At 46.2% G+C, this 24638-nt stretch overlaps 1 protein-coding gene across 1 annotated transcript; it reads left to right on the top strand.

Annotated features, from left to right (window-relative positions):
* Positions 1-13215: 13215 nt before the first annotated feature.
* LOC133485213 (uncharacterized) lies at positions 13216-22450 on the top strand. The gene is made up of 3 exons (XM_061788627.1): positions 13216-14265; positions 14585-14617; positions 22321-22450. Exons 1-3 carry the CDS (start codon positions 13322-13324, stop codon positions 22448-22450), a joined length of 1107 nt encoding a protein of 368 aa, XP_061644611.1. The 5' UTR covers positions 13216-13321.
* The last annotated feature ends 2188 nt before the right edge of the window (positions 22451-24638 follow it).

Here is a 24638-nt window from a genome sequence, read left to right as displayed (position 1 = left end):
CCTATGTCAGCCCGAGTAAATCAATGGTCATCATGTTTTTGTACCTAACTGCTAAAGGTACTTCTCGGAAGATCTATTTAACCGAGCATGCCCCAGCAGACATCACGGTTATGTCCCACCCTGTCTTCAATCAGCGTCTGACATTGCTAAAAGCCAGTGGCCGTGACCTCCAACTGCAACGCTGCGCACTAACTATCCACGCATTCTCAGTGACTAACACCGAACAAAACACCTTAACTATGCTCCACAGGACAATTGGCACCATGATGTTAGTCCATTCGGTCTACGTGTCTCCAATTGAATCCGTCCCCCTGCTCATCGGCCAAGACCTCCTCTGCCGCCTTGAGCCACTAATTGATTACAAAAATCAACAGGCGTTACCAACACCAACTCGGGAACTGTCCTCAGACCCCCATTGACGACACCGCCGAGTCCCCTGTAGCCACCTCACCATTGCTGAACCGACTTAGAGAACTCAACATATTTCTCTGCCACCGCAAGAAGAGTGCTTCTGCCCCAATGTTGCTGGTGGGATTAATTCACATGACTGCCCGACAGATAACGTCATCCTGGCCTTGTGGGCGGACAAATCTGCAATTTCTCAGGCACTGTTTGACACCCTACGACTTAAGCATCCTGACCTCCAATTAACGCTGGAAACTTTTCGCTTTCCTGTTAATACCATGCCACCGTCACTGCAATGGGCGTGTGCGCCCTGAACCTGCATTGGACCCAACGCTCGTTGACTCACTACTTCCTAATAGTCCCCAATTTGCCGCATAAAACTTAGGCGCGGATGTACTTGTCTGACTGGCCGTTCAAGTTGACACCATGAACAATGTTTTGTGGTCGTGTGTTCAAACCAATTCCGCTACCCGTGTTTTTCAACCATGAAACCTTTAGTTGTGACAAACCATTCCCTACGCTTGCGAAGTTTTGAGCGAAGACGAAGTTATACTAAAAGTGTCGACTGTTAACTTCCCTATTTGGCTGGTCGTGCGCGCTAACCAATCAGTCCCCAGTGATCTTTCAGCCGTCGCCAGACTTTAACGACCTGGATTTGTCGTTGCATGGCATACCCCTCCTAGACGCTTCCCGGACCACCGTGCTGCTAATTCACAACCACACATGAAGCGACATCCATATTCCATGATCTACTAGGCTCGGCCTCTTGATTTGCTCCAACTTCCACAACTTCAATCTCACGGTCCCGTGATTGGTCACCTCCCATTATACCTTTCCCCATTGCCTAGCTCTGGCGGAATACAACTGACTGTTCCTTCGCAACACATTGCTATTGTTCCAGTGGGACCTACTGAGTGCGATGACATCATCAGAGTGAACCTGGCTGCGGACACAACACCTGGTCATCCATACACTCAGTACAATCCCATCTACGCCTGAAAGCGTGTCTCCCGCAACTCCTCCCACTCCCTCAAACTCCTCGCAAATCACCTCGCCAACGCCGGTAACACCATGTGATAGTCGCCCGCCCCCTTATTCGAAACTCACGTGCACCAGGTTCTAGCGGATGCTAACACCCTGAGTTTCGATGACGAACGACAGTGTTTGCGGGAAGTGCTAATCAGACATGCCGCTTCATTCTCTAAAGACTCACTAGACTGCAACCTAACTCACTTGGGCATTCCAAGCCTCCTTGATGCGCCGCCTCAACCAAAACCGCAGTCGGATGACATCTTTACAAAAGGGGGGCCCACAACAGTAATGCTGACAATGTCCTTGTGACACTGGCCCTTCTTTCAACCTTTTGAGACCACAGGACCCCTTGGTGAGAAGCAGAATTGCCCCCCTCTGAGTCACATATTCTGTCTGTTAGGCTGCAGTCTAGTGACTCTTTAGCGAATGACGCAGCATGTTTGGTTAACACTTCCCGCAAACGCTGTCGTTCGTCATCGGAACTTATGGCATCTGCATCTGTTAGGACCTGCCGCACGTGAGTTTCAACGTCGGGATAAGGGAGTAGGTGACTATCGCACGGTGTCACCGGTGCAGGGGAGTTGGTTCGCGATGAGTTTGAGGGAGTGGGTGAAGTCGTGGGAGACGGTCTTTCGGGGGCAGCTAGGATTGTACTGAGCGGGGTCACCAGGTGTTGGTCTGTAGCCAGGCCCACTCTGATGATGTCATCACCCTCAGTCGGTCCCACTGGAACGAGCGCAATGTGTCGCAAAGGAACAGTGAGTTGTACTCCACCAGAGCGAGGCGAAGAGAAGAGGTCTAGTGGAAGGTGACCAATCATGAGGACCGTGATATTGAAGTCGTGGAAGTCGGACCAGATCAAGAGGCCAAGCCTCGTGGATCTGGGGATGTGGATGTCGTTCCTTGTATGGTTGTGAATCAGCAGCACGGTTGTTCGGGAAGAGTCTAGGAGGGGTGTGGCATGCAGCGACAAACCCGGGTCATTAAAGGCTGAAAGAACACATGCGGACTGGTTACGGCTTGGTTAGCGCGCGCGACCAGTCGAATAGGGAAGTTGACAGTTGACACTTTTACTATAACTTTGTCTTCGCTCAAATCTTCGCAAGCATCGGGGATGGTTTGTCTCGACTTAGGGTTTAATGGTTGGACAACGCGGTTGGTGGCGCCACCATTAGCGTGCGACTACAAAACATTGTTAATAGTGTCAACTTGAACAGCCAGTCGGACAAGTGCATCCACGCCAACATAATGTGCTTTATGTGGCAAATTGGGGGACTACTAGGAAGCAGTGAGTTAACGAGCGATGGTTCCATTGCAGGTTTAGGGCGCATACGCCCACTGCAGTGACTGCAGACGGTGGCACAGTGTTAAAGGGAAAGTGAAATGTTTTCAGCGTAAACTGAAGGTCAGGATGCTTTAGTCGTAGGTTGTCAAACAGTGCCTGAGCGATTACCGATTTGTCAGCCCACAAGGGCAGGATGACGTCGTCTGTTGGGCAGTCATGCAAATTAATTCCACCAGCAACATTCGGGCTGTAGCGCTCTTTGTGCGGGGGTTGGATAAGATGGCAGAGAAACGTGTCAAGTTCTCTATGTCGGTTCAGCGGTGGTCAGGTGGCTATAGGTGACTCGGCGGTGTCGTCAATGGGGTGTCGTTACTTGAAGGTCGTCATCCTCCAAGTGGTCGCACCCCAGGCACCGGCCTGAGGACAGTTCCCGAGTTGGTGGTGGTAATGCCTGTTCCACCTGCGCCCACAGCTGAAGATTTTTGTAATCGATTACTGGCTCGAACCGGCAGAGCAGGTCTTGGCCGATGAGGAGGGGGACGGTTTCAATTGGAGACACGTAGACCGGGTGGACTAACATCATGGTGCCAATTGTCCAGTGGAGCATAGTTAAGGTGTTTTGTTCGGTGTTAGTCACTGAGAATGCAGTTGGAGGTCACGGCCACTGGCTTTTAGCAGTGTCAGAAGATTGAACACTGCATGGGACATAACAGTGATGTCTGCTGCGGGGTCAATCAGAGCTTCTTGGACAAGTTCATGCTCAAGCGTAACGGGTAAATAGAACTTTCGGGACGAACCTTTAGCGGTTAGTTTACCCAAAAGCTGTCGGAATGGCAGAACGTTATTTAGTAGAGTGATGTCAAGTGAGTCAGGGGCCTCGCCCGGGTCTAGTCGGACGATTAGGATGGCACAAAAGGGATTTAGGGATTGGTCGTCACCAAGTAGTCCACTAAGGTTATGGCGAGGTGAGGTCGTCAAAGAGTTGGCCGGTGTCACAGAGGCACTTGGCAGGTCATTGGGGGAACAACGGAGGTTACCTGGTTGACCTATTGTGTCCTATGTGGTCCTGTTCGACTCAGTCAGACCTCATCCTAATGATGGGTCCCGCTTTTTGTCTTTGGACAGGCTGCGGAGTGCCTCAAGTAATTCTTCTGCCACGGCACTAAATTCCCTTTGGGAGCTGTTGGTTCGGGAGCTGTTTTTCCAGTTGTCACTTGTCGTTTTAGGGTCTCGGTTGGACGAGTCAGATTTAGGTTGGTCGTTATGTGTACCCTGTTTTGACATGTAAGTTTGGCGCGAATTAGAGCTGCGGTCATTCCATGATTTTGATTTATCGTTGAATTGGCGTTGTTGGTTACGAGGACCATTGTTTTACGCGGGCCGAGATTGGTTGTATGGGTTAAATGACTTCTTTTGATTGTCGGGTTTACCGCCAGAACGTGGTGTGTCAGTCACACGCGTGTTGCACGTAGCGCCCTCTAATTCCATCTGTGGTGGTGCATTTGTAAAGAAGACGCCACCCGTGAGGAGGCCGCACGGCGCCCCCTGAAGGTGGGTTCCGGCCCAAAGTTTGGAGATGTTTTGTAGGGCTCTGTGACACTTCTGGCGAGGGAGCACTGGGATGAGTTAGAGAGTCGGTGGGGAGCTGTTGAGCTAATTGTAGCTCACGCCTGACATGGGTTAACTCATCTTCTTGGTCCCGGAGCTGTTGCTGGAGGCGGGACAGCTCTGTCCCCCTGATTACCATCTGTGTCCTGAGCCCGTACGACTGTTCCATCTCTTTGGAGCGTTTCGCTTTGAGTGTGTCGGTGCGTTCGGACAGCCGCAGAGTGTTACCGGAAGCTTGCTGCAGCAGGATACTTGCTCACTGATGTTCGGCCCGTAATTCAAGCACTTGGTCATTAGACGGTTGGCTAATTCTACCAATTTAGCTTTTAAGTGGGAAATCTCGGCATAAGCGAGATTTGGTTATACTGATTTGGTTGTCGTAGTATGTACTGACCTCCGGAAGTTAATTCGCTCGAGGTGGGGGCTTGGGTTGTTTTATCATCATCATAGTTTTATTTGCCGCTGTCTTTCGACGGTAACTGTGCAGCCTCAGCTGCAGTAGTGAGGTCGGCTATCCGAGCCTCCGTATCATCGTATTGCATTTCAACGTCAAGGAGGCGGGTGTCAGCCAAGTTTAAGCGCGCGGTGGTGTCTTTTAATTGTGCAGTTAACTCGACTTGTTTATGCTGTTCAGCTTCCAGTCTGCGTTTCATCAGAGCGTCCTCGCGGTTGCTCCATTTAAGTTCCGCACCATGCACCCAAGAGTTCGTGCGAGATTTTTATCTTTCAAGGTTTTGTGCTCGGCGTCACTCATAAGTTATGCGATGTTATCATTGAGGACTTCGAGGCCAGCACGGACTCTGCATAGCCCGGGACAAGTTCACAAGCTAAATTGCTGACGAGCTCTTCCAGTGTGTCAAGATTGTCGTATTTACTGGGACTTTCTGGAAGTTCTGCCATGATTTGCGTTGCGTGTGCAGTAGCTTGTACTAGGTATGCCACTAACTTGTTTGTAATGAAGCAGTGTTTGAGCAGTGCGACTAGTTTGGAATAGAGGCACAATATAGAGGCACAATATAGGCGATGTGCTTATGTGTTAAACATTAAATTGCGTTCGCAAATTAGTTTGAGGGTTGATCACGTACTTTAAAGGTGTTTGAGAATGCGCATAGAAGCAGTGATCGAGTAGCACAAAAGTGTTGCGTACAATTTATTTGATTGAATTAAATTGCTGCGTGAGAGTTGGCAATTCAATTGGTATTTTAAGATAGTTGCGAAGGGCACTTGGTGGAGTGGACGAATCAGCTTGTTGACTAAATTTTAAACTAATTTAACCATCCATCCATCCATTTTCTGAGCCGCTTATCCTCACAAGGGTTGTGGGAGTGCTGGAGCCTATCCCAGCTATCTTCGGGCAGGAGGCAGGGTACACCCTGAACTGGTTGCCAGCCAATCGCAGGGCTGGCAACCAGCAGGGGTTAGAGCGTCAGCCTCACAATTCTGAGGACCAGGGTTCAATCCCCGGCCCCGCCTGAGTGGAGTTTGCATGTTCTCCCCGTGCCTGCGTGGGTTTTCTCCGGGCACTCCGGTTTCCTCCCACATCCCAAAAACATGCATTAATTGGAGACTCTAAATTGCCCGTAGGCATGACTGTGAGTGCGAATGGTTGTTTGTTTCTATGTGCCCTGCGATTGGCTGGCAACCAGTTCAGGGTGTACCCCGCCTCCTGCCCGATGACAGCTGGGATAGGCTCCAGCACGCCCGCGACCCTAGTGAGGAGAAGCGGCTCAGAAAATGGATGGATGGATGGAAGATAACGAGACCATTTCCTCACCCTGCATTGGTCCACGCTCATCCTCTTTCATACATGTAATGAATGTTTCTAATGTTGTGTGGTGGGGATAACATTACTATTTTCATGTGACATTTGTGGTGTGGGGTGATACATTTTATTTGGTTCAGTTAACAACACATTTGACGTTAGACATTCAAGTTTGCAGCAATACAGTCACTAGTGGCGTTCATGTAAAGGTCTTAAAATATTGACTCCCAGTCGAGTCACAGACTGTCTTATGAACCCATGTCTGTAGTGTCGTTCCGTCGCCCGTGGGTGTCGCTGTTGCCTGTTCCAACTCCCAAGTAGCAGCACTCAGCAGGGTGGAGGCGTCTTTGTGGGTGCAATCCTTCGACTGGCGGGGAGTTAATTAACTTAATTAAGAACTCTGCATCCTTGGGTCTCCACTTTGAAGTACCAGGCAGACATGATTCACTTAGCGTCGGCATGGCAAAGCAAATGTCTGTGTCTTGTTGAAGATAGTTTATTGTGTTAATGCTTTTCGTGTCTGCGTGTAACTCTGGAGTTGACGTCTACCTCGGCGGGGAGCGGTGGTAGTGCGAGGCTGGGGTGCCGGGTGGCATCTTTTGCGTGGCATGTCCGCTGCACCGTTCATGTTTTCAATTATACTCTGCAACAGTTTTACGCCAGTGAACGATGACTGCCAGCCTGAGAACTTGCATCAACCGGCATATATAATTTATCATCCATACTCAAATATCAGAAAATCATTTACTGTATTTTCTTTTGAGCGAGAAGTCTGGAAAAAAGTATGGAATTTTGAAATCTCAAATGTGTAGGAACCCTGAATCCTGTTGCGTGTAACACAGATGTTGTTTTGAGCATGCACTCAACCTTGCTGTTCCACGAAAGTAGTAGGAAAACTAGACAGATTTTTTTTTTCAAACGTGGACAGAATTGTTGTAGAGTAACTGACGAATCAACGGAATGTCATCCAAATCAACAGAGCAACGTTGGCGTAAGTGGAAGCCAACTTCAAGTAACGCCTTCAGAAATGCATCAATGAAAAGGGACACCACATGATGTCACTTGATTGTGTCAAATGCTATTTCAATATGAACACATTGATGTCAATACAATTTGTTTGCAGGTGCCATTTGTTTTTTGCCAATACTGACCAAAAATATTTTTAATATAGATTTTCGACCTTCACTTACTTGTTGTTCTTTACCTAAACTCGATATTGTGGCTTCGTCACTCTGCGTTATTTGGATAACTGTTGAAAGAAATAATAATGTACAAATATGTATCATCTAATTCTAAACATCCATGCTTCATGATATTACTGAGTAAATATTTTTTTTTTTTAATTTCTCAATGATGTCAGGTGTACTTGTAATTCTGATTTCTTGTACACGTTTGTCAAAATATATATTTCATTAATATTTAGGGTTGGTTGTGACATGCATTTAATAGTTATCTTAATGTGAGATTCTTTCTGAAAGACACTGCCCGATCAAGATTGGAGTAACACGAGCCAGTGCTGGAATACAGGACAAACCTCAAACGATAAATAGCATGCGTGCATGAAAAAACGACAAAAAAAATGAAAAACGACAGGCTGGATTGAATTTATTTTTGTAATTCATGTAAAGCGCTTTGAAACATATGAAAAGTGCTGTATAAACTTTGATTTATAATAAACTCTCACTGTTTTCACAGATGAGTTACATCCGTTAGGTGGAGGAGGAAACAGCTGCTTGTGTCAGTTGCCCATCAAGACCGGCAAGTATGTAGAACATTTGGATATCATGATAGCCTTGGGATAAGTACACTTTAAACACTCTTATGCTTTTCACCGTGACTTGTACTTTATTCCATACTTTTCGTTACTTTCCTAATTGCTCTGTGCTGTGATTTAAATATCTTAACAGATGTAACTCTATCAAATGGTTTTGTATCACAAAATGTGCTGTTTCCATACATCCATCCATCCATTTTCTGAGCCGCTTCTCCTCACTAGGGTCGCAGGCGTGCTGGAGCCTATCCCAGCTATCATCGGGCAGGCGGAGGGGTACACCCTGAACTGGTTGCCAGCCAACCGCAGGGCACAAACAAACAAAAAAAACAACCATTTGCACTCACATTCACACCTACGGGCAATTTAGAGTTGTCAATTAACCTACCATGCATGTTTTTGGGATGTGGGAGGAAACCGGAGTGCCCGGAGAAAACCCACGCAGGCACGGGAGAACATGCAAACTCCACACAGGCGGGGCTGGGGATTGAACTGTGAGGCAGACGCTCTAACCAGTCAACCACCGTGCCGCCCTGTTTCCATTTAATACAGATAAAAAGAATTGGAAGTCAATTTCTGCATCCTGCCATGACAGAGAACGGGAGATAGAAAAGCACATGCTCAACTATTTCAAGCGCGTCTCCACTGCGCAAGCCTTACGCCATCCCAGGATGACATTTTTCTCCAAAAACTGCTTCCTTTCCTCCAATGAGTTCCACCCAAGAAAAAAGAAAATGTTAAATTCCATCCATCCATCCATTTTCTGAGCCGCTTCTCCTCACTAGGGTCGTGGGCTGCTGCAGCCTGTCCCAGCTATCATCGGGCAGGAGGCGTGGTACACCCTGCCAGCCAATCACAGGGCACATATAAACAAACAAACATTCACACTCACATTCACACCTACGGGCAATTTAGAGTTGTCCATGCATGTTTTTGGGATGTGGGAGGAAACCGGAGTGCCCAAAGAAAACCCACGCAGGCAGAGGGAGAACATGCAAATTCCACACAGGTGGGGCCAGGGATTGAGTCCCGGTCCTCAGAACTGTGAGGCAGATGCCAGTCGCCGACCGTGCCGCTGTTAAATTCCAGATTTATAAATTATTGCATGACGCAGCACAGAATGAATTTGGATGCCACTGGATGAAATGAAGCAGGATTTGTGTTATCAGTTATTGATTTAATTTCTACATTTTCCTCTTTTGTTTCAAGTGTGATAAAATAAATGCACTTCATGTTAATTCATTCTCTTCTTGACTCATTTTCAAACTAAAAGACAATTAACACATACGGACACAAACTTGTGACAATTGAATTCCAAATATTTGCCCAAGACCAGCACAATTTTGGTGCAGGCTCTAAACATTTGACGTTGCCTCAAATATATCTCCCATCCACATCGTATTGAGAAGGTAAAATGACATCTGACAAAATGACATTTGTGCTCAAGGGCTGCATTGGTGCATGGACACATGGGCCAGGTCATTAGTTCAGGAAAACAGTTGCATTGCAATACAATAATTTGGTTCACGATAATTCTTTCATTACAATAAATCAACCAATGTAATAAGATGAATGCAAAGTGCATGGAAAAAATTTAATGTGAAATACTTTACAGGTAGTAATCGACCGATGACGTTTCGACTTTATGATACCCGTGCCTCGTCCGCCATTTTGTCCCAAGCACCATTGTGTTTCTGCTTAGCTAGTGCATAGTGCTTGTCTGTGTTTGTGCGCCAGAGGTATACCTCCTTTTTTCACACACTCAGCAGTAATGGTACAGCATCTTATTTTTTTATTTTAATGTAAGTTATGAGTCAAAATAAAAAAAGTGTACAGCAGGCGCTGGGAAGCATTTTTAAGCAATAAAAATTACAAATGTGTGTAAAACTCCAACCAAAGTTTTGGGATTCAAACCACTGCCTGTAACTAGTATAAAGGGGAGAGTTCTACTCAAAAAAGCAAGAGAATTTACTCGGAAAGCATGCTGTGTGAAGTTATGAGTGAAAATAAAAAAAGTGTACAGCAGGTGCAGGGAAGTATTTTTAAGCGATAAAAACTGCAAATGTGTGTAAAAGTCCAACCAAAGCTTTTGGATTGAAAGCACTGCCTGTAACTAGAATAAAGGGGAGAGTTATAATCTAAAATGCAAGACAATTTACTGTGAAAGCATTCTTTGTAAAGTTATGAGTGAAAATAAAAAGTGTACAGCAGGCGCTGGAAAGCATTTTTAAGCACTAAAAACTGCAAATGTGTGCAAAACTCCAACCAAAGCTTTTGGGATTCAAACGACTGCCTGTAACTAGTATAAAAGGGAGAGTTCTATTCTAAAATGAAACAGACTTTACTTGGAAATCATCCCTTGTGAAGTTATGAGTGAAAATAAAAAAAGTGTACAGCAGGCGCTGGGAAGCATTTTTAAGCAATAAAAACAGCAAATGTGTCTAAAAGTCCAACCAAAGCTTTTGGATTCAAACCACTGCCTGTAATTAGTATAGAAGGGAGAGTTCTTTTCTAAAAAGCAAGAGATTTTACTGGGAAAGCATCTTTTGTGAAGTTATGAGTCAAAATAAAAAAAAAGAGAACAGCAGGCGCTAGTGAGCGTTTTTAAGCAATAAAAAACTGCAAATGTGTGTAAAACTCCAACCAAAGCTTTGGGATTCAAACCACTGCCTGTAATTAGTATAGAGGGGATATTTCTTCTCTAATAAGCAAGAGATTTTACTGGGAAAGCATCTTTTGTGAAGTTATGAGTCAAAATAAAAAAAAAGTGTACAGCAGGCGCTGGGAAGCGTTTTTAAGCAATAAAAAACTGCAAATGTGTGTAAAACTCCAACCAAAGCTTTGGCATTCAAACCACTGCCTGTAACTAGTATAAAGGGGAGAGTTCTACTCTAATAAGCAAGAGATTTTACTGGGAAAGCATCTTTTGTGAAGTTATGAGTCAAAATAGAAAATGTGTACAGCAGGCGCCGGGAAGCGTTTTTAAGCAATAAAAAACTGCAAATGTGTGTAAAACTCCAACCAAAGCTTTGGGATTCAAACCACTGCCTGTAACTAGTATAGAGGGGAGAGTTCTTCTCTAAAAAGCAAGAGATTTTACTGGGAAAGCATCTTTTGTGAAGTTATGAGTCAAAATTAAAAAAAAAGAGAACAGCAGGCGCTGGTGAGCGTTTTTAAGCAATAAAAAACTGCAAATGTGTGTAAAACTCCAACCAAAGCTTTGGGATTAAAACCACTGCCTGTAATTAGTATAGAGGGGAGATTTCTTCTCTAATAAGCAAGAGATTTTACTGGGAAAGCCTCTTTTGTGAAGTTATGAGTCAAAATAAAAAAAAAAGTGTACAGCAGGCGCTGGGAAGCGTTTTTAAGCAATAAAAAATTGCAAATGTGTGTAAAACTCCAACCAAAGCTTTGGGATTCAAACCACTGCCTGTAATTAGTATAGAGGGGAGATTTATTCTCTAAAAAGCAAGAGATTTTACTGGGAAAGCATTTTTTGTGACGTTATGAGTCAAAATAAAAAAAAAAGAGTACAGCAGGCGCTGGTAAGCGTTTTTAAGCAATAAAAAACTGCAAATGTGTGTAAAACTCCAACCAAAGCTTTGGGATTCAAACCACTGCCTGTAACTAGTATAAAGGGGAGAGTTCTACTCTAATAAGCAAGAGATTTTACTGGGAAAGCATCTTTTGTGAAGTTATGAGTCAAAATAGAAAATGTGTACAGCAGGCGCCGGGAAGCGTTTTTAAGCAATAAAAAACTGCAAATGTGTGTAAAACTCCAACCAAAACTTTGGGATTCAAACCACTGCCTGTAACTAGTATAAAGGGGAGAGTTCTACAATAAATAGCAAGAGATTTTCCTGGGAAAGCATCCTTTGTGAAGTTATGAGTCAAAATAGAAAACGTGTACAGCAGGCGCTCTGAAGCGTTTTTAAGCAATAAAAAACTGCAAATGTGTGTAAAACTCCAACCAAAGCTTTGGGATTCAAACCACTGCCTGTAATTTGTATAGAGGGAAGATTTCTTCTCTAATAAGCAAGAGATTTTACTGGGAAAGCATCTTTTGTGAAGTTATGAGTCAAAATAGAAAATGTGTACAGCAGGCGCCGGGAAGCGTTTTTAAGCAATAAAAAACTGCAAATGTGTGTAAAACCCCAACCAAAGCTTTGGGATTCAAACCACTGCCTGTAACTAGTATAGAGGGCTGAGTTCTACTCAAAAAAGCAAGAGAATTTACTCGGAAAGCATGCTGTGTGAAGTTATGAGTGAAAATAAAAAAAGTGTACAGCAGGTGCAGGGAAGTATTTTTAAGCGATAAAAACTGCAAATGTGTGTAAAAGTCCAACCAAAGCTTTGGGATTCAAACCACTGCCTGTAACTAGTATAAAGGGGAGAGTTCTACAATAAATAGCAAGAGATTTTGCTGGGAAAGCATCCTTTGTGAAGTTATGTGTCAAAATAGAAAACGTGTACAGCAGGCGCTGTGAAGCGTTTTTAAGCAATAAAAAACTGCAAATGTGTGTAAAACTCCAACCAAAGCTTTGTGTCATATGTGTGTGTTCCGGGTTTTGTCTTCCCCCCCCTGTTTCACACACACCTGCTCATGTGAGCATCTTCATCACCTGTGCCTCGTTCACCCTAATTACCCCTTGTATATAACCTCGTGTCTCATTTCCTCTCGTTGCCAGTTCGTTGTACCTTGTCGTCGCGTTCCAGCATTCCTTGTTTCCACGTCATAGATTCACAGTAAGACTTGACCCTGTTCCGATTATCGACCTTGTCTCTTTGCCTCATGTTTTTGGATACTGTTGCCTCTCTTGGATTGCCTGCCTGTGTACCGACCTATGCCCGTCTATTAAACCTCTCTTTTTGGAAACTGTCAATTTGTTTTGGAGTCGTGCATTTTTGGGTCCTATCCTCTGTTCCGTTCATGACAGAACGAACTGGCCAGAACATGGACCCAGCAGACTCAGACCCGGTGCGCAAAGCCCTTCAAGCGCAGGGTCAACGCCTCGCGAAACAGGATGAGCAGATTGCCGCCCTCCACCTTCATCTAGAGGGACTGTCAAGGAATCAGGACAATATGATGAGACAGGTGGCCTCGCAGTTTGAACTTCTTTTGAATTTTTTTCAAGAGAAGGAACCAGTGGGCACCACACCCAGTACTGCCACGGTATTTCCGTGTGAAGTAGTCACCATGCAGCCACCTGCCACCTCCGCTGCTGTCTGCCCACAGCTCTCTCGACCGGAGAGGTTCTCTGGAGAATCTGGGAACATTAAGCCGTTCATCACGCAGTGCGAACTCCACTTTGAACTGCAGGCAGCCGCCTTCCCCACCGAGCGGGCAAAGATCGCTTTCGTCATTTCCCACCTGACTGGTCGTGCGGAGGCGTGGGCTACTGCTGAATGGAGCCGCAATTCCGCCGCGTGTCATTCATGGGCTTTTTTCGTCAAGACTATGGAGCAAATTTTTCAATTTTCCACTCCTGATCGTGAGGCAGCTCGCTCCCTTGTCACCTTACAACAAGGCAAGCGCAGGGTGTCAGATTACGCGATTGAGTTTCGCATTCTAGCAGCTGAGACTCATTGGAATAATCGGGCGCTACTCGATGCCTTTTTTCAAGGACTATCCCCCGCCGTCAAGGATCATTTAGTCCCGCTAGACCTGCCACCCAACTTGGACACTCTCATCGCTCTCGCCCTCAAGATCGACAGAAGGCTTTTGGATCGCGAGCTGGATGGAGATCGGCGGAGGGATGCTTCACCGCGCACTTGGAGGACGAGCCTCGGTGACAAGCCAAACCAAGGCAGATTCCCTGCTGCCAGTCTCAATCCACTGGCTAGCGTCACCACGGATGAGCCCATGCAACGGGGCAGGTTCCGTCTCTCCTCTGAGGAACGTCAACGCCGGCTGAGGGAAGGGCGGTGCTTCTACTGCGGTCAGTTGGGTCATTCCGTGAGCAACTGTCACGTCAAAGTTGCCGGTGCCGGTAGCCAGGGCACGGGAGAGGTGAGTCTGAATTTCATTAAGGAAGACCCTACACGGGTTCTTCCTAAAGTGACACTATGCTCTCCTGATTTATCTCAAGTGCCCACCTGTTATCAGGATATTAAAGATGTTTTTTCCAAGTCCAAGGCCAAATCCCTTCCACCCCACAGACCTTATGACTGTGCTATTGACTTGCTGCCTGGAACCACACCCCCACGAGGGAGGTTGTTCTCTCTTTCAGGGCCGGAACACAAGGCCATGAAGGAATACGTAGAAGAATCACTGGCAGCCGGGATCATTCGCCCATCTTCATCCCCTGCGGGAGCAGGATTTTTCTTCGTGGACAAGAAAGACAAGACCCTGCGACCCTGTATCGATTACCGGGGTCTCAATGAGATCACGGTAAAAAACAGGTACCCTCTTCCTCTCATCTCCACCGCCTTTGAGTTCCTGGAGCCAAGATTTTCACGAAACTGGACTTAAGAAATGCATATCATCTAGTCAGGATAAGGGAGGGGGATGAATGGAAAACAGCATTTAACACACCAACGGGACATTATGAATATTTGGTAATGCCTTTTGGGCTTACTAACGCTCCAGCTGTTTTCCAGAACCTTGTCAACGATGTCCTGCGCGACATGTTGAATGTTTGTTTTTGTTTATTTAGATGATATTCTGATATTCTCCCCGGATGAGGAGACTCACATTATTCATGTCCGCTCTGTTTTGCAGCAGTTACTGCAGAATCAACTCTATGTCAAGGCTGAGAAATGTGAGTTCCACCAGGCGTCCGTTTCTTTACTGGGTTTCGTCCTGGCTCAAGGTGAAGTCAAGATGGACCCTTGCAAAGTCGATGCCGTTATTAATTGGCCTACTCCCACGTCACGCAAAGATGTACAAAGGTTCTTAGGGTTCGCAAACTTCTACAGGAAATTCATCAGGAATTTCAGTTCTATAGCCTCTCCTTTGCATGATCTTACCTCGCCACACAAACCTTTTGTATGGAACCCGCTTTGTCATGCAGCTTTTCAAAAACTTAAGTCGAGCTTTACCTCCGCTCCCATCCTTACTTTGCCAGATCTCAAACAGCAGTTTGTGGTAGAAGTCGATGCGTCTGATGCCGGAATAGGAGCAGTGCTCTCCCAGAAGTCTCTCAAGGATGAGAAGTTACATCCTTGTGCGTTTCTCTCCAAAAAATTGACCCCAGCTGAAAAAAATTATGACATTGGCGACCGTGAACTGTTGGCAGTCAAGGTGGCTTTGATGGAGTGGAGGCACTGGCTCTGGAGGCACTGGAGTGGGGGCACATACTCCGTTTTTAGTATGGACAGATCACAAGAACCGTGAATATATTAAAACTGCCAAAAGATTAAATGCGAGGCAGGCTAGATGGGCTCTTTTCTTCTCTAGATTTAATTTTACGTTATCATACCGACCGGGTTCTAAAAATGGTAAGCCAGATGCTTTGTCACGCATTTTCTCCGAGGAGAGTTCTTTGTCCGACCCTAAGACTATTTTGCCTAAGTCATGCTTCATTTCCGCTTTTGTTTGGGACATTGAGACTGCGGTTGAAGGGGCTCTGAAAGACACTCCTAGCCCTGAAGATTGCCCCGAGAACAGGCTTTATGTGGTTCCAACCTTAAGGGGAAAAGTCATCCACTGGGCTCACACGAACCGAACGGTATGTCACCCAGGCATTTCCAAGACGCTATCAGTGGTCGAACAGCGCTTTTGGTGGCCTAATGTTAGGAGGGATGTTAGCGATTACGTCAATGCTTGCAGGCGCTGGGAAGCGTTTTTTAGCAATAAAAAACTGCAAATGTGTGTAAAACTCCAACCAAAGCTTTGGGATTGAAACCACTGCCTGTAACTAGTATAAAGGGGAGAGTTCTACTCTAAATAGCAAGAGATTTTACTGGGAAAGTATCCTTTGTGAAGTTATGAGTCAAACTAGAAAAAGTGTACAGCAGGCGCTGGGAAGCATTTTTAAGCAATAAAAAACTGCAAATGTGTGTAAAACTCCAACCAAAGCTTTGGGATTCAAACCACTGCCTGTAATTAGTATAGAGGGGAGATTTCTTTTCTAATAAGCAATAGATTTTACTCGGAAAGCATCCTTTGTGAAGTTATTGGTCAAAATAGAAAAAGTGTACAGCAGGCGCTTGGAAGCGTTTTTAAGCAATAAAAAACTGCAAATGTGTGTAAAACTCCAACCAAAGCTTTGGGATTCAAACCACTGCCTGTAACTAGTATAGAGGGGAGATTTCTTCTCTAATAAGCAAGAGATTTTACTGGGAAAGCATCTTTTGTGAAGTTATGAGTAAAAATAAAAAAAAAAGTGTACAGCAGGCGCTGGGAAGCGTTTTTAAGCAATAAAAAACTGCAAATGTGTGTAAAACTCCAACCAAAGCTTTGGGATTCAAACCACTGCCTATAATTAGTATGGAGGGGAGATTTCTCCTCTAATAAGCAAGAGATTTTACTGGGAAAGCATCTTTTGTGAAGTTATGAGTCAAAATTAAAAAAAAGTGTACAGCAGGCGCTTGGAAGCGTTTTTAAGCAATAAAAAACTGCAAATGTGTGTAAAACTCCAATCAAAGCTTCGGGATTCAAACCACTGCCTGTCACTAGTATAAAGGGGAGAGTTCTACTCCAAATAGCAAGAGATTTTACTGGGAAAGCATCCTTCGTGAAGTTATGAGTCAAAATAGAAAAAGTGTACAGCAGGCGTTGGGAAGCGTTTTTAAGCAATAAAAAAAACTGCAACCCTTCCTTGAGCCGTCACCTTGTCGTGGTGGAGGGGTTTGTGTGTCCCAGTGATCCTAGGAGCTAAGTTGTCTGGGGCTTTATGCCCCTGGCAGGGTCACCCATGACAAACAGGTCCTAGGTGAGGGACCAGACAAAGCACGGCTCAAAGACCCCTAATGATGACGACAAACAATGGACTTCGTTTTCCCTTGCCCGGACGCGGGCCACCGGGGCCCCCCACTGGAGCCAGGCCTGGTGGTGGGGCTCGAAGGCGAGCGCCTGGTGGCCGGGCCTGCACCCATGGGGCCCGGCCGGGCACAGCCCGAAAGGGTAACGTGGGTCCCCCTTCCCATGGGCTCACCACCTGTGGGAGGGGCCATAGGGGTCGGGTGCAGTGTGAGCTGGGCGGTGGCCGAAGGCGGGGACCTTGGCGATCCGATCCCCGGCTACAGAAGCTGGCTCTAGGGACGTGGAATGTCACCTCTCTGGCAGGGAAGGAGCCCGAGCTGGTGTGTGAGGTCGAGAAGTTCCGACTCGATATAGTCGGACTCGCCTCCACACACACCTGGGGCTCTGGTACCAGTCCTCTCGAGAGGGGTTGGACTCTCTTCCACTCTGGAGTTGCCCATGGTGAGAGGCGCCGAGCAGGTGTGGGTATACTTATTGCCCCCCGGCTCGGCGCCTGTACGTTGGGGTTCACCCCGGTGGACGAGAGGGTAGCCTCCCTCCGCCTTCGGGTGGGGGGACGGGTCCTGACTGTTGTTTGTGCCTATGCACCAAACAGCAGTTCAGAGTACCCACCCTTTTTGGAGTCCTTGGAGGGGGTGCTGGAGAGCGCTCCCGCTGGGGACTCCATTGTTCTGTTGGGGGACTTCAATGCTCACGTGGGCAATGACAGTGAGACCTGGAAGGGCGCGATTGGGAGGAACGGCCCCCCCGATCAGAACCCAAGCGGTGTTCTGTTATTGGACTTCTGTGCTCATCACGGATTGTCCATAACGAACACCATGTTCAAGCATAAGGGTGTCCACACGTGCACTTGGCACCAGGACACCCTAGGTCGCAGTTCGATGATCGACTTTGTGGTCGTGTCATCGGACTTGCGGCCGCATGTCTTGGACACTCGGGTGAAGAGAGGGGCGGAGCTGTCAACTGATCACCACCTGGTGGTGAGTTGGCTCCGATGGTGGGGGAAGATGCCGGTCCGACGTGGCAGGCCCAAACGTATTGTGAGGGTCTGCTGGGAACGTCCCAGAATCCCCTGTCAGAAGGAGTTTCAACTCCCACCTCCGACAGAACTTTGCTCATGTTCCGGGGGAGGCGGGGGACATCGAGTCCGAGTGGACCATGTTCCGCGCCTCCATTGGTGAGGCGGCCGACCGGAGCTGTGGCCGTAAGGTGGTCGGTGCCTGTCGTGGCGGCAATCCCCGAACCCGTTGGTGGACACCAACGGTGAGGGATGCCGTCAAGCTGAAGAAGGAGTCCTATCGGGCCTTTTTGGCCTGTGGGACTCCTGAGGCAGCTGATGGGTACCGGCTGGCCAAGCGGAATGCAGCTCTGGTGGTCGCTGAAGCAAAAACCCGGGCATGGGAGGAGTTCGGTGAGGCCATGGAGAAAGACTTCCGGACGGCTTCGAGGAAATTCTGGTCCACCATCCGACGTCTCAGGAGAGGAAAGCAGTGCATCACCAACACTGTGTATAGTGGGGATGGGGCGCTGCTGACCTCGACTCGGGACGTTGTGAGTCGGTGGGGAGAATACTTCGAAGACCTCCTCAATTCCACCGACACGCCTTCCCATGAGGGAGTAGAGTCTGGGTTCTCTGAGGCGGGCTCTCCTATCTCTGGGTTTGAGGTCACCGAGGTAGGTTAAAAAGCTCCTCGTTGGCAAGGTCCCAGTGGTGGATGAGATTCTCCCGGATTTCCTCAAGGCTCTGGATGTTGTAGGGCTGTCCTGGTTGACACGCCTCTGCAACATTGCGTGGACATCGGGGACAGTGCCTCTGGATTGGCAGACTGGGGTGGTGGTCCCCCTTTTTAAGAAGGGGGACCGGAGGGTGTGTTCCACTACAGGGGGATCACACTCCTCAGCCTCCCTGGTAAAGTCTATTCAGGGGTGCTGGAGAGGAGGGTCCGTCGGGAAGTTGAATCTCAGATTCAGGAGGAGCAGTGTGTTTTCATCCTAGCCGTGAAACAGTGGACCAGCTCTACATCCTTGTCAGGGTTCTCGAGGGTGCATGGGAGTTCGCCCAACCAGTCTACATGTGTTTTGTGGACTTGGAGAAGGCATTCGACCGTGTCCTTCGGGGAGTCCTGTGGAGAGTGCTTCGGGAGTATGGGGTACCGAACCCCCTGATACGGGCTGTTCGGTCCCTGTACGACCGGAGTCAGAGTTTGGTCCGCATATCCGGCAGTAAGTCGGACTCGTTCCCGGTGAGGGTTGGACTCCGCCAAGGCTGCCCTTTGTCGCCGATTCTGTTCATACTTTTATGGACAGAATTTCTAGGCGCAGCCGAGGCGTAGAGGGGGTCCGGTTTGGTGGCCTCAATATTGCATCTCTGCTTTTTGCAGATGATGTGGTTCTGTTGGCTTCATCAAGCCGTGACCTCCAACTCTCACTGGAGCAGTTCGCAGCCGAGTGTGAAGCGGCTGGGATGAAAATCAGCACTTCCAAATCAGAGACCATGGTCCTCAGTCGGAAAGGGTGGCGTGCCCTCTCCAGGTCGGGGATGAGATCCTGCCCCAAGTGAGGAGTTCAAGTATCTTGGGGTCTTGTTCACGAGTGAGGGAAGAATGGAATGGGAGATCGACAGGCGGATCAGTGCAGCGTCTGCACTGATGCGGATTTTGTATCGATCCGTTGTGGTGAAGAAGGAGCTAAGCCGAAAGGCGAAGCGCTCGATTTACCGGTCGATCTACATTCCTACTCTCACCTATGGTCACGAGCTGTGGGTCGTTTCCTCTGCAGGGTGTCCGGGCTCTCCCTTAGAGATAGGGTGAGAAGCTCGGTCATCCGGGAGGATCTCAGAGTAGAGCCGCTGCTCCTTCACATCGAGAGGAGCCAGATGAGGTGGCTGGGGCATCTGATTCGGATCCCTCCCGGACGCCTCCCTGGTGAGGTGTTCCGGGCACATCCCACCTGGAGAAGACACAGGGGACGACCCAGGACACGCTGGAGAGACTACATCCTTCGGCTGGCCTGGGAACGCCTCGGGATCCCCCCGGAAGAGATCGATGAAGTGGCTGGGGAAAGGGATGTCTGGGCGTCCCTGCTAAAGCTACTGCCCCCGTGACCCGACCTCGGATCAGCGGTAGAAAATGGATGGATGGATGGATGGATGGAATTCAGCCGAAGTAACCACCGAACTATACTGGAGTATTGCACATTCAGAGAAAAGATCTTTTTATAGCTACATTACTCTAATTCCAAGGTTTATAGTCATATGTCATACGACGAAGGTGTGACTTATAAAATTAGGGTTCAATTGACAATGAACTGTCAGTTTGGGAATATAAAGCAAAGATAAGTAAAACACTGGGCGGAGCCCGTGGTTCGATCCCAAGTAAAGGATGGAGAAGAGGCGAAATCTGTGAGAGAATTGTTTCTTGAGGAAGTAACCACTGAGCTAGACCAGTGCGAGAAGCCTGCCGAAAAATTGAAACATAACTTTAGTTGTACGTCATGAACTCGCAAATCCAAATGAATACGCATTGAAAGGGGGTGAAAATAGTTGGTTTAAATGCACTGGACGGGGCCAGTTGTTGGATCCGAAGAAGGAATTGAGAAGAGCCGAAGACTGCGGTCGAATTACTTCTTGAGGAAGTAACCGCTGAGCTGAGTGACATTTTCTTTTTTTTTAAATTAGGAAATATATTGTATTTCAGTGTCGCTCCTGGCGAGCACACATGCATCTGTGAATGTTTTTAAGTTTTTCTCATGCTTTTTTGAGCATTTCCACTTTTAAAAGATATTTCTTGCATTGTACGCTGTTTTAATTGGACTTATATTTTTTTCTCTTTGTTTTAAATGTTTATGAGCTGATTTTCTTTGTTTTTAAATGCTTTTAATCATGTAAAGCACATTGAGTTGCCTTGTGTATGACATGTGCGATATAAATAAATTTACAACGGCTATAAAAAAAACGTTTATATTATCAAATTCACGATCACAAAGAAAATCAAAGGCGTCTATATATTTATATATATATATTTTTTTTAAAAACACTGGACAGCACCCATGGTTCGATCCCTTGGAAGGGATTGAGAAGAGATTAATTCTGTAGTAGAATTATTTCTAGAGGAAGGAACCACTGAGCTTCACCAGTACAGACCAGCAATGGGAAATTTTTATTCTCATACAAAACTCTAGTTCCGTGACCCAAAATTGGGTTTGGATGTGAGACATTCTGTGGCACACAAACGCACAGTGGTTACGGAATGTATATAAACTACTCATTGGTCACAATAGATAAATATACTAAATATTGCAGTCCAATTGTACTACTCTGGCTTAGAAGATAATGACAGGAATAATTATGTTGCAACCTATTTTGGAAGTCATTTAGACGTACAGATATGGTCTTTGACCGACCGACGTGATACGGATGTGATCTAGCGGTCCACCGGACCTTACTTGTAAGATAGGCCCGGTAAAACAGTGAGAAACCATTGGGGTGAAAACATTGATTAGGATATATTGTGTACTTACATGACGCATATCAGAGCGGGGAAAGGGCCCTGTATAATCGCGCGAGAAACCTGCTGACTAAAGAAATTAACATTGCAAAGAGGAACTATGCTGCAAAGTTGGAAAAACAGTTTAGCGCTAACGACTCTAAATCAGTCTGGCATGCATTCTAATCGCTGACTAATGACAAGCGACGATCCCCCCAAGCTGAGAACAATAGCACACTAGCCAATGACTTGAATGCCTTCTACTGCAGATTTGAAAAGGACACTTTCACACTGAACACACTCAAGACTGATCGTGGACTTCAGGAGGCATCCTTCGCCACAGCTGCCCCTCACGGTGTCCAGCTGCCTTGTGTCAACCGTCAAGACCTTCAAGTTCCTGGGAATTACAGTCTCTCAGGACCTGCAGTGCGCGATTAACATTAACTTCGTCCTCAAAAAGGCCCTGCAGAGGATGTACTTCCTGCGGCCTTCTGAGAAAGCACGGCCTCGCACGGGTAGCTGCTGCATGCAGTTCTAGCACAGCGGCCCTATCGAATCAGTTTCGGTACGTCGTAGTGATATGCTCTATCCATCACAGTCTGGTTTGGAGTCTGCTACAAAAAAGGACAATACTCCGCCCGGCAACGGACAATCAAAACGCGCTGAAATAATTGTCGAACTACCCTCTACCCTATAACCACCACCCTTGAGGACTGCACGCTGCCAGAACTAAGACCAGAAGTGTGTGCAAAATACCTCTCTGGTGTTACCCTCCACATCGGCAAGCTCAACGGCTACTGCCAGCGCGTCATCACATCACGGTACGGGCGCTAAAGAAGACTAGTCCCGATCAACTGCAACAATCGAGAAGAGCAGCAACATCCAAAGCGTCATCCTCTTGCTGCGGCAATGTTTTTGTGTCACATTTCTGCGATGGGGCCAACTTCTATACTGTACTCGTCGGCACTCATTGATAGTAGTCTCGCCATGCTGCACTATTTGCATGTGCTGCACTGATGTTGACTCAATACGGGCCACTCCTGCCAGTACACGAAGCATCTCGGTCACCATTTGCACACTGATTAGTGAGGAGAGTATCATGAAGGTTCTCCGACAGTTTGACACCAGGATGAACTGGACCAGCGTGAGGGCATGCTGTGGGACGGATGCCTCCTAGAAGTACACAACGCTCATAACTCTAACAGTCTTGACGTAATGTTTCACTTCCAGTTGACTTTCAGTGCGAGAAGACTCCAGAAAGATTGAAACGTAACTTTCGTTGTACGTCATGACTAGACAAATCCAATAAATATGAGCACTGGACGGGCCGGTTGGTTACGTAAATCCTCAATAAAGCATTGACGCTAGAGCCGAAGCCGATCCGTTTGAATTACTTTTGAGAAGTTACCCGGCTGAGACCTGTAGTTACAGTTTTCTTTTTTTTCTTGTAAATTATGAAAATAAATTGTATTATCAGTGGTCGCTTCCTTGGCCGAGCGCACATCACCTGATCAACGCAACACAGCACACCGAAAAACGAGAGTTCTATCCCATCTTGACCAAAACAACCACTAACAGGATGATGCCACGTTCCTGATGAACAGTAAATAAAACAGCTAGTCCGCCTCACAGAATGCTGCAGCTGAGGTTCTGACCAGAACAAAGTGGTCAGGAGCATATTAAACATCCAAGTCTACAGACCTTTACGACTGGACTGGCACCCGAGTCATCTTTAAAAATAGATTTTTAAAAAGTTCACCCATTTACCGGCCTAAAAATCACTGAATGGTTGAATCCTGATTCACTGCAAAGAATGCTAATCGATCTTATCAAACCCACGTAGGGACTCTGTGATCTACACTCAGGTCAAATAATGAGCACAGAGTCCAAAATCAAACCATGATGAAGCAGAATTTAGCTAACTTCGGACGGCACACAAATGGAATAAGTTTGCCAACAGAGTGACGTCGAGAGCCCCAAGTCGTGAATGTTTTTAATATCACAGGTAAAAACTCTCTTTTTTTTTCTTTTCCACGATGCGTTTCGAGCATTTCACCACTTTAAAAGTGATCTTCTATGCACTGTTACGCGCCTTGTTTTAGTTGTACTTTTATTCTAAATTTTTCTTCTTCTCACTCGTGTCTTTTAAATGTTGTAATGACCTGTTTATCTTTTGTTTTTAAATCTTTTCTACTCTAGCAACATGCACATTGAGTTATAACCCTGCTGGTTTGCGACAATGGTATGCTAGATAGAATACTTTCTTTCTAGCTTTAAATGTCGGCTTATACTATCTCTAAAATGAACCAACAACGGCTAGAACAAAATCGAATTTATATTACCAAATTCACGATCACAAAGAAAATACAAAAGGCGTCTATCATATTATATATATATTATACTATATATTTTTTTTTTAAACGCACAGGACAGCACCCATGGGTTCGATCCCTTGAGTAAAGGGCATTGAGAGAGATCGAAATTCTGCAGTGGAATTATTTTCAGTGGAAAGGTAACCACTGAAGGCATACAACCAGTGTAGACCAGCAATGGGAAATTTTAATTTTAATACAAACTCTTGTTCACGAGCCCCATACTCTCATCTATAGTTTTGGAAACGTGCAGACATTCTATCGCACACAAATTGCCACAGTGTTTACGTAATGAGAATCCAGAATCAGAATCATCTATTATTTTTGCCAAGTATGTTCCGCACAACAAGGAAGGAAGGAAATGTTTGTCTCTCATAATTGGAGTCAGCTCTAGTAGCGACACAACAGTCAATGACAGAGAATACTTTTGAGACAAAAAGACATCTGAAGAAAAATCAGTCACTGACAAGAAAGGGTTTGCTCGTATCTGTAATGCCGGTACAAATTATTATTATTTTTTTTTTTAAATGGTGCAAAAAGATGCAGAGTCCTCAAGTTCCACTTAAGCAGTTTGAATGACTAATAATTGTCTCTATCAAAACATAAAATAACATTTTAAAAAATGACAGAAAATACTGACACAACATGGGCCTCAGCTCTCTCTCCCTACTTCTAATGAACATTGGAAATATGACCCATGGTGGACATTTTAAAGCTTCCACTTGTTCAAAACCGTGGTGCCAAAATGTTTGACACAAACCCTTTAGCCTTTTGTTCTTCGAAAGTTGATATTGTCTTCGTTCAAAAACGTCAGTTTAAAGAGTGCAGAAAAGTCAATTGTGGTCGCACAGAGGTAAAAAAATACTTGTGACCCCAGTCATTCAGTATTATATACAATATATTTACTCATACATAATCATTCAAATCAATGATCCTTTAATCAGATCTTTTTCTCATCGCACGTTTACTTCTAAAAGTAACGTAAACACCACA

This window comes from Phyllopteryx taeniolatus, chromosome 10 (assembly GCF_024500385.1).
Source record: "Phyllopteryx taeniolatus isolate TA_2022b chromosome 10, UOR_Ptae_1.2, whole genome shotgun sequence".
Classification (NCBI taxonomy): Eukaryota; Metazoa; Chordata; class Actinopteri; order Syngnathiformes; family Syngnathidae; genus Phyllopteryx; species Phyllopteryx taeniolatus.
The sequence above is the reverse complement of the archived record's forward strand: the minus strand, read 5'-3'. Positions and strand labels throughout refer to the sequence as shown.